We start from the raw sequence: 8395 nt of genomic DNA on the forward strand, positions 1-8395 counted from the left end.
GAAGGTAGACGACAAAGAACAGACGTTAGCCACGTTATGGTAAACAGCTGATTTGCCGTATGTTTTTCCACAACGAACGACAAAGACACCTTTGCCGTCGGTGGCATACGGCAAAGAAGGTAGACGACAAAGAACAGACGTTAGCCACAGGAGTCTTTGCCGTCAACCGGATGACGGCAAAACATGCTTCGACACGTTACCCACGTACATGGCGTGACGTGTGGCGTCCAACCGCGTCGCCCTGTCAAACCGCCGCGCGTCGCCCAGTCAAAGCGCGTCGTCTAGGGAAAGTGCGTCATCTGCCACCCCCGACGACTCGTCTCGTCGACGGCCGCATTGCCTTCCACCCCGTGCCGCCACGTTGCGTCATCCCGTCACGCCCCGAGGCGCCGACATTAATGAGCAGTAATGCTGGCTACCGGCCTGGCCGCCCACCTCCAGTCGCCCGGGCGGCTATAAGAACCCGCCCCGGCACCGGCCCCCCACACCCGACCTCCTGTCGCCGACGAGAAAACCAGTGCAGCGCCGTTGATGGCCTACCACCGCTGGAGCAGCAGCCCCGGCGGAGATGACGACGGCCCGAGCGCCTGGCCGTCCAGCCTCGGCAATCCGTAGACGGAGGAGCTGCACCGGTACGGCCTCCTCATGCTGCCGGGTTGCCGTCTTCCCCGGCAGCGGAAGATCAGCGCGGACGGCTATCTGACGCTCGGCCCCGGCGCGACGTCGGAGGAGCTCCGGACCCACACGGGAGGCCGCTAGAACATTCATGGCCGGCATGACTTCTGGCGCGACAAGGTGTACGGTGACGTTGTCGCCGCCTTCCCGCTGGCGGCGGCCGGCGTCATCCCCGACCTCACTGGCGCGAGCGGCCGCCTTCGCGCCCTGGCACCTGCGCATGGCCCGGCCCCAAGGGAGCACCGCCGTGGTGCTGCCCGCCGCCAGCCAACCCCCCGACGCCCGCGCCCGCACGTGCACTGGCCGTTCCCCCCGCCGTGGAGCTGCCGCTGAAACAAGTGATCCTCCGCGAGGACGGCGACCCGGACGACACTCCGGGTTAACACGTCGCCCAGAATCGGAACGCGACGATACATACGCTGGAAAGACGTCTTTGCCGCGTTAGCAATTAAGCCGGAGCGCAGCCATAAATACGCCGGAAATGCGTCTTGCCGCGTTAGCAATTAAGCCGGAACGGGACGAAAATGACAACGAATACGCCTAAGCGAGACGTCGAAGCGAAGGCAGACACGAAGTATGTGACGCGATGAGTAGGCCATGAGCCCATGACGACGATTAAACAAAAACGACATGAGGTGTAGTATTCCTTGGTCATACGTCAAGTACTACTTTGGAAATTGTTCCCTGACGGATATGGTTCTCACGTTGCACCTCCCATGGCATGGCACGGCTTGAAGGAAACAAACTGCTTTCGTCCACGGACAGGGAACACCGTCAGAATACATAGCAAATTTGATATACCAAAAAAGTCAAAGCGAGGATTTTCATTTGGAACGAAGGGAATAGATGCGAGGATTTTCTGTTTCCTTTTTATTAGTATTATTATTATTGTTATTATATAAAAACGGAAAAATAGTTACCACTACACATTACCATGGGAGTTGCGAGGAATCTAACCGTTCTGTCCTTTGATTTTTTGCAATGGAAGCACTGTTGCAAAAAGTAAAGAAAAGAAAAGAAAAGAAAAAGGATGCCTTGCGACTGCAGTTACCGATGCCTTGCAGCTAGATAAGTCGGAATATGTTCAATGTTCTTCTTAAACCAAACAAAACCCATCCTTCTTCCCCACCCACACTCCATCCCTTCCCTTGTCTCCCCACGCTTCTTCCCTTTTGCTCATGGAGTCATGGACACTTCATCCTCTCCTCATTTTGCATATATTCAGTTATTGCCCTACCCAGCTGAGGCAACTTCAGCAGGTATATATATTCCTCTTTTCCGTCTGGTGTGGTGCACAGCGAGACAGCGACGCGTCTTCCATTCCACCTCCGACGAGTGCGTGACAACAGCGGCAGATGACAGACATGTCGTCACCGACCGCGCCTTGGTTTGCGGGTGTGTGCCAAGTCATCCTCTTTCCTTTTTTTATCTGTGCAATATTGTGCGTGTAATGTACCAGCTCTCTCCTCTAAAACATACAGTACATATGTATGTCGTTGCAGATCTCTTCACAGATGTCAGGGTGAGGACCCTGTCGCACCAGGTCACCACACTTGGGGATAGTGTGTGGGAACTGGAGGGCAAAATTACCCAGCTGATCTGCGAGAAGGGCAAGCTGGAGAAGCAACTGGAGGAGACGAAGGCGATCTCAAGCCACAAGGAAGAGGTGGAGAGAAGCTTCAAGGCTGAAAACGATAAGCTTCGGTCGGAAGTTTCGATCGCAGAGGAAAAATGTGGCAAGTCTGAAGCGGAGGTTGAGAGGCTAAGCAAGGAATTAGGCGCGCTGGCGGAGGCAAAAGAGGGTGCTGCCAAGGAATTCAACGACGAGAGAGCAAAAATCTGGCTAGAATCAGAGAATCTCAAGAGACGGTTGGAGCAAATTCAGGCTATCAAGGATTTGGCAGAGAGCGAAAATGACAAGCTTCGTTCAGAGGCTTTGATCGCAAAGGAAAAGCAAAACATGTCCGAAGCAGAGATTGAGATGCTTAAGATAGAACTGGGTGGGTTGGCGGAGGCCAAGGCATTTGATGTAAAAAATGCAGAACTCACCGAGGAATTAGAGGAACTCAAGAGGAAGCTGAAGGAAATCCAAACAAATAAGGATTTAGTGGATGGAGAAAATGATAAGCTTCGGTCTGAGGTTTTCACAGCGGAGGAGAAATGTGGGCAGTCTGAAGCAGAGGTTAAGTGCCTTAAACAAGTAGTGGGTGCATTGGTGGAGGCGAAGGAGGCAGCGGCAAAGGCATTTGAAGCCGAGAAGGTAGAAATCATGAAGGAAATGGACAATCTGAAGAGGACAATAGAGGAAATCCAGGCCAACAAGGATTCAGTGGAGAGTCAAAACCATGAGCTCCAGTCAAAGATTTTGATTGCAGAGCAGGAGAATAGTGTATTTAAAGAAGAGGTTAAGAGCCTCAAGGTCGAATTGGGTGCAGTACAGGAGGCCAAGGAGGTTTATGCCAAGGAGTTTGATGCTGAGAAGGTTGAAATCCTCAAGGAACTGGATGATCTTAAGGGGAATCTGGAGGAATACCAGGTCAACAAGGATTTGTTGGAGGCTAAAAATGATAAGCTTCAGTTGGAGGTTTTTGCTGCAGAGCAAAAGCAAAGCATGTCTGAAGCAGATGCTAAGAGCCTTAAGATGGAACTGGTTGCATTAGTGGAGGCAAAGGAGGCGGCTACAAAAGCATTTGACGCCGAGAAAGCAAAAATCACGAAGGATTTGGAGGTTCTTAAGTGGAAGGTGGAGGAAATCCAAACCAAGAAGGATTTGGTGGAGGGTGAAAAGGATAAGCTTCGTTTGGAGATTTTAATAGCAGAGCAAAAACATGCCATGTCTGAATTAGAGGTCAAACGCCTCAAGATGGACTTGACTGCATTGGCGGAGGCGAAGGAGGCAGCTGTGAAGTCATTTGACGCCGAGAAGGTCAAATTCATGAAGGAGGTAGAGAGCCTCAAGAGGAAGATAGAGGAAATCCACGCCAGCAAGGAAGCAGCTGAGGAAGCAGGGTACACCAAAGATGTCGAGGCAGATAGGCTGAAGGATGAGTTGGTGAAGATTCGCGTTTCTGTCTCACTGCTGCAAGCATCCTGTATTGAACTTGACGCGAAGCATTCACGCCTGAATGATGAGATGAATTCAGTCCAGAAAGCACTAGTGTCTGAGAAGGTTGAAGGTAACAAGCTGAAGCTAAAAATTGAGGAGCTCCAGAATTACATTGCTGAAAAGGATGGTGAGAATGGGAAACTAAAGGTGGCATTGGAGGAAAAGAAGAGTGAGATTGATGCCCTTAACAAAGACAAGGAGCAGCTACATCTCACAGTTGCTAAGGCACATGAGAAGAATAAATGTAGCATTTTATCATTCTTATCACCGTGCGGCTCCAAATAACTTGGTTGTAATGTGTTGCATTAGTAATGCAATGGTGAATAGTTGGTATTATGCAATGAACTAAAAAAAATCTTTGAGATATGTGATGTCTTTGTTCATGTTACATTCATTGGGATGTAATTTGTGGTGCCTTACATTTTTTCACTTTTGATGAAAGCCAGGGGTGGATATGGGCCTTGGGCCCTTATGCCCACGACCCTAGGTGTAGCCAAAAAGGTCAAGTAACAATGATCCAATCGTCCAAGGGAAGTTCATGGAGAAACCCCTAAATTAAGGACTATGCAACGATTTTGCATGCCAAACAAACAACATTTGATGACAAAGTACCACAGGAAACACAAGCAAAATGGACAGATGCTTAGAACATTTGTTTCACTACATGCATGAGAGCTGCACATCATTAAATTATAAGGGAAAAAAGTGGCAAAGAGCAAAGTTTGGTTTTGATCGGACCCTCTAGTTTCTTTTTAAAAAAATCACGCGAGATGTCTTGGACGAGACACATGAGCTGAGCCCCACTCCCTCACTCTTTAATTTGGCAGCACATTATGCACATACCTTCCCTCCTCTACTTCGTCCCTCACCAACACTCCATGCATCCTGCCTTTTATTAATTCACCAGCAGCACTCCATGTATGCCTTCTCTCCTTGGCCTTCCTCATTGACACTCCATCCTTTCCTTCTCTCTTTTCATTCTTCCGGTCCCTTATCTACATATAGATAGATATTCACCCGAGGTAGCTTCCATCCACATGGGCATGAAGGACGACGGGTTGCATCTTTTACCTTCGACGAGTGCGTGACAACACAACAGCAGCCGCAAGCAAGTGCAAGTCTCTGCAACATGTCGTATTATCGTCGTTCGTATTGGTCAGGTGCGCTACGCCAGAGCATATGTATATATTCTTCCATCAAATCAATCCCATCTCCATGTGTGCAGTCCAGCCTGCAGCGTGATCCCATGCATCTCTTTCCACTAATTAGTAATTACACCCTTTTCTAAAACATACACTTCAGACTATGTTGAAGAATATCATAGGGCACGAAGGCTAGAGTAAGAAAATTCCCGACTGTCCAACGAGAAGCGTGAACTGGAGAGGCAACTGGCGGAAAAGACGAGGACTGCTCAGGTGTCCTCGACTCAGGTCTTGACACTGGGGCACAAGGTGCGAGAGCTGGAGCGCCAAAACACCGGACTGTCCGGTGAGCTGTCCAAGCAAACGGAGGACACCCGGAAGGCGGGCCTGCTCTTCATGAATGCTGCCGATAGGTACCAAGAGGAAGCTAAGAAGCAAATTAGGGCAAAGGCAGAGGAACTGGAGAACACGAGGAAGGCAGGTCTGATGCTAATGAACACCGCTGATACATACCAAGAAGCGGCAATGAAGCAAATTAAGGAGAAGTCGGGGGAGCTGGAGGATGCGAGGAAGGCGGTTTTGGCGCTCATGAAAGCAGCAGATGCGTACCAGGAAGAAGCGAAGAAGAAAATTAAGGATAAGGTGCAGGAGCTGAAGGTCATGGGGGCACAGAAGGCAGAGCTGGATGCGAGGGTAGAATCTTTGGAGTCGAGGCTCAAGGCAGCTCTAGCAAAGAACTTGGAGTTGGAGGATGATTATGGTAAGGTGAAGGCTGAAAATGATAACCTTCGGTTAGAGGTTGAGAAAGATGCATCTGCAAAGGCATTTGATGCTGAGAAGGAAGAAATCTTGACGGAATTGGAGGACCTTAAGATGAAGGTGGAGGTAACTCAAGCCAACAAGGATTTGATGGAGGGTGAAAATGATAAACTTCAATTGAACGCTTTCACAGGAATATAGCTTGCTGGAAAGCATGAGCTGAGATGCTCAACATGCAATTAGGTACCTTGCCTCAGGCGAAGCATGTAGAAATCATGAGATAATAAGGATGCCTCAAGCGGAAACTTCCGAGCCATCAAGCATTTGGTGAAGGCAAGCTCTGGTTATCGGAGGTTTTGGTAGCAGATCATAGTCATAAATTCTTTCAGAAGCTGAGGTTGAGAGGCTTAAGGAGAATATTTAGCCCATATTGTTACCTTGAGAACATTCATCACATCCTCTTTTTAGTAGAAAAATACTAAAAAAATTGGTGTTCGAAATGGGCTTACATTTGATAACTAAACAATAATCGTGAGTTTGCTTATCAATATACACCGAGCACATTTATCTATATTATTTGATATATGCATGGTTCTCCGAGTCATGTAACATGAACACAAACATATATTATACCCTTTTTATGTGTTGCATATTCAGCATACGTACGTGTTCTGTAGCTTGTTTTCTCGAAGAAAAATACCTGCCTGTAGCAACATATATGAAGTGGTGATGGTAGACAGATGGAATAGAGCATAAAGGGAACTATTTGTTTAATGATTTAAAATATGTTACTAGATGTTTTTTCGAGCATAGGGAGAAAGAAACGAGAAAAACCGTAAAAAATGTGCTCGGTTTTTTCGAGCATAAAGGACAGGAAGAGGAGCAGGCATTGCTGATCGCAATCCTGGACTCGCTCACCGTACATGTACGTCCGAGCGCACCGTCCTTCGAGCACGTCCTGCTCAACGAGAAGCGATCCAATGCTCATCGAAGAAGCAGGCCAGTCACTAAGATACGGCTTGGTTCCTGGACTCCGGCATCAGCAACCACATGTGTGGGCGGTGCTAATTCTTCTCCGAGCTGGACACGAGCGTATGCGGCTTCGTCAAGCTCGGCGACTCTGGCTGGACATAAAACTCAGGCTTTTCGGCTCGGCCCGAGCTTTCTTGGGGTCGCCCCGAGTTTGACTCGGCCCACAGTTGATATGGACCGAGCCGAGCTATCTTTGCTAGACCAAAAATAGTGCAGGCCGAGCGTGGCTCGGCTCGGTCTGGCCCGAAAGCTCATCTTTTCTTTGGTAGCTTTAATTTCTGTCAAACCCACTGTTTTGGTTATCGCGTTTACCGCTACCCCACGGAAAACACTCATACCGTGCAAAAAAAATTGAGTTCTTTTTAAATTCTGAATTCAAACGGTGACCTTACTGTTAAATTTACGGCATCTCGTATGTAGCAGCATAGCTTGTTATGGCCTAGCTTGTTACCACCACCTTTCTGGAGCAGCGGCTCGCGGGTTCGAGTATTCCCCCTCGCATATTTATCTCCTTTTTAGAATGCAAAAGTGAAAAACTAAAAAAATTGTGAAATTGTGGGAGCTGCAGGGAGTCGAACTCGAGATCTGTGAGAGCAGCCGCGATAGGTGCGTGTGAACAGCAAATACGCTAGGGTAAGTTTAGCGACTTCAAAGAAGGACTTAAACTTTATCTATATGGACATTGAAATATTCTAATTCAAAATTTGATTTTTAAATTTCATCCGAATTTTTACGGTACTTCGTGGTTACCGTGGTAACCGTGAATTTTGGGGCTCCCTGAGAAAAAAGTCCGGCTTGGGATCCAAAACCAATAGTGTCATCCTCAGCCACCTGGGGCGCACGAGATGCTCCCATGCATCCAGCCACCACTCAACACTAGCTTTGCCTGGGTTCTGCTCCGCCCCGGCCGCTCCTCGCCGGTCATGATCTGCCTCGCCGCCCCACATATGTCGTCTCCGCCGTTGTCGGGGAAGACGGTCCCACCTGTCTGTGACCCACCATGGCGAGGCTCGCGAGCTGCACCGAGCTTTTCGAAAGCTGGGGCCGAGCTCCGTTTCATGGCTCCCCGGCAATGTCGAGCTGGCTCGGGGCTCGGCAACTTTGCCCGAGCTTTTTGCAGGCTCGCCCCGAGCCGGACCGAGTTGGCTCGTGTCCAGGCAGGTCGACGACGACACGTCCGTGGAGATTGAGGGGTGTGGCACGATCCTGTTCACATGCCGGAGCGGGGAACAACTCATGCTGTCAGAGGTGTACTTCATACCCTGCCTCTGCAGTAGCATCGAGTCGCTCGGACAACTATACGAGATCGGGTTGGACACACGCATCCTGCGCGGGTGGCTCCAACTGCGCGACGCTGACGGTCGCCTGGTCACCCGCGTGCCTCCTGCAGGTGATTGCATCAGCTGGAACACAACACGCCGGACACACGCGAGGACAACAGGTCTGCCTCGGCTAAGGCAGCATGCTCACTCACCCCTCCAGAAACTCCGTCCACGCCACCTCCCTTGACAATCTCTTCGATGCGACCTACATGGTTGATCCGGCATACAGCGACGTGTGCCTCTTCTCTGCCGACGAACCAGCAAGCTTTGCAGAGGCGGAGAAGGACAAGGAGTGGCGCGCCGCTATGATGGAAGAGATGACGAGCATTGAGACGAACAAGACCTCACGGCTCACGTAG

At 49.7% G+C, this 8395-nt stretch overlaps 2 protein-coding genes across 2 annotated transcripts; both read left to right on the top strand.

Annotated features, from left to right (window-relative positions):
• The first annotated feature begins 1941 nt into the window (after positions 1 to 1941).
• On the top strand, positions 1942 to 4113 carry LOC123067102 (myosin-9-like). The gene is made up of 2 exons (XM_044490042.1): positions 1942 to 2070; positions 2178 to 4113. Exons 1-2 carry the CDS (start codon positions 2031 to 2033, stop codon positions 4064 to 4066), a joined length of 1929 nt encoding a protein of 642 aa, XP_044345977.1. The 5' UTR covers positions 1942 to 2030; the 3' UTR covers positions 4067 to 4113.
• A 797-nt stretch (positions 4114 to 4910) lies between these two features.
• On the top strand, positions 4911 to 6081 carry LOC123068130 (cingulin). Its single transcript, XM_044490609.1, has 2 exons — positions 4911 to 4941; positions 5126 to 6081. Exons 1-2 carry the CDS (start codon positions 4911 to 4913, stop codon positions 5881 to 5883), a joined length of 789 nt encoding a protein of 262 aa, XP_044346544.1. The 3' UTR covers positions 5884 to 6081.
• Positions 6082 to 8395: the final 2314 nt, after the last annotated feature.

The sequence above is a fragment of the Triticum aestivum genome, chromosome 3B, assembly GCF_018294505.1.
Source record: "Triticum aestivum cultivar Chinese Spring chromosome 3B, IWGSC CS RefSeq v2.1, whole genome shotgun sequence".
NCBI classification, from domain to species: domain Eukaryota; kingdom Viridiplantae; phylum Streptophyta; class Magnoliopsida; order Poales; family Poaceae; genus Triticum; species Triticum aestivum.

What these genes read in the sequence shown, in the direction of transcription:
- LOC123067102 (XM_044490042.1), top strand. Translation starts at nt 2,031, where the DNA reads ATGACAGACATGTCGTCACCGACCGCGCCTTGGTTTGCGG. An exon ending in GACCGCGCCTTGGTTTGCGG is followed by an intron (nt 2,071 to 2,177) that starts GTGTGTGCCAAG and finishes ATGTCGTTGCAG; the next exon opens with ATCTCTTCACAGATGTCAGG.
- LOC123068130 (XM_044490609.1), top strand. Translation starts at nt 4,911, where the DNA reads ATGTCGTATTATCGTCGTTCGTATTGGTCAG. An exon ending in TCGTCGTTCGTATTGGTCAG is followed by an intron (nt 4,942 to 5,125) that starts GTGCGCTACGCC and finishes GGCTAGAGTAAG; the next exon opens with AAAATTCCCGACTGTCCAAC.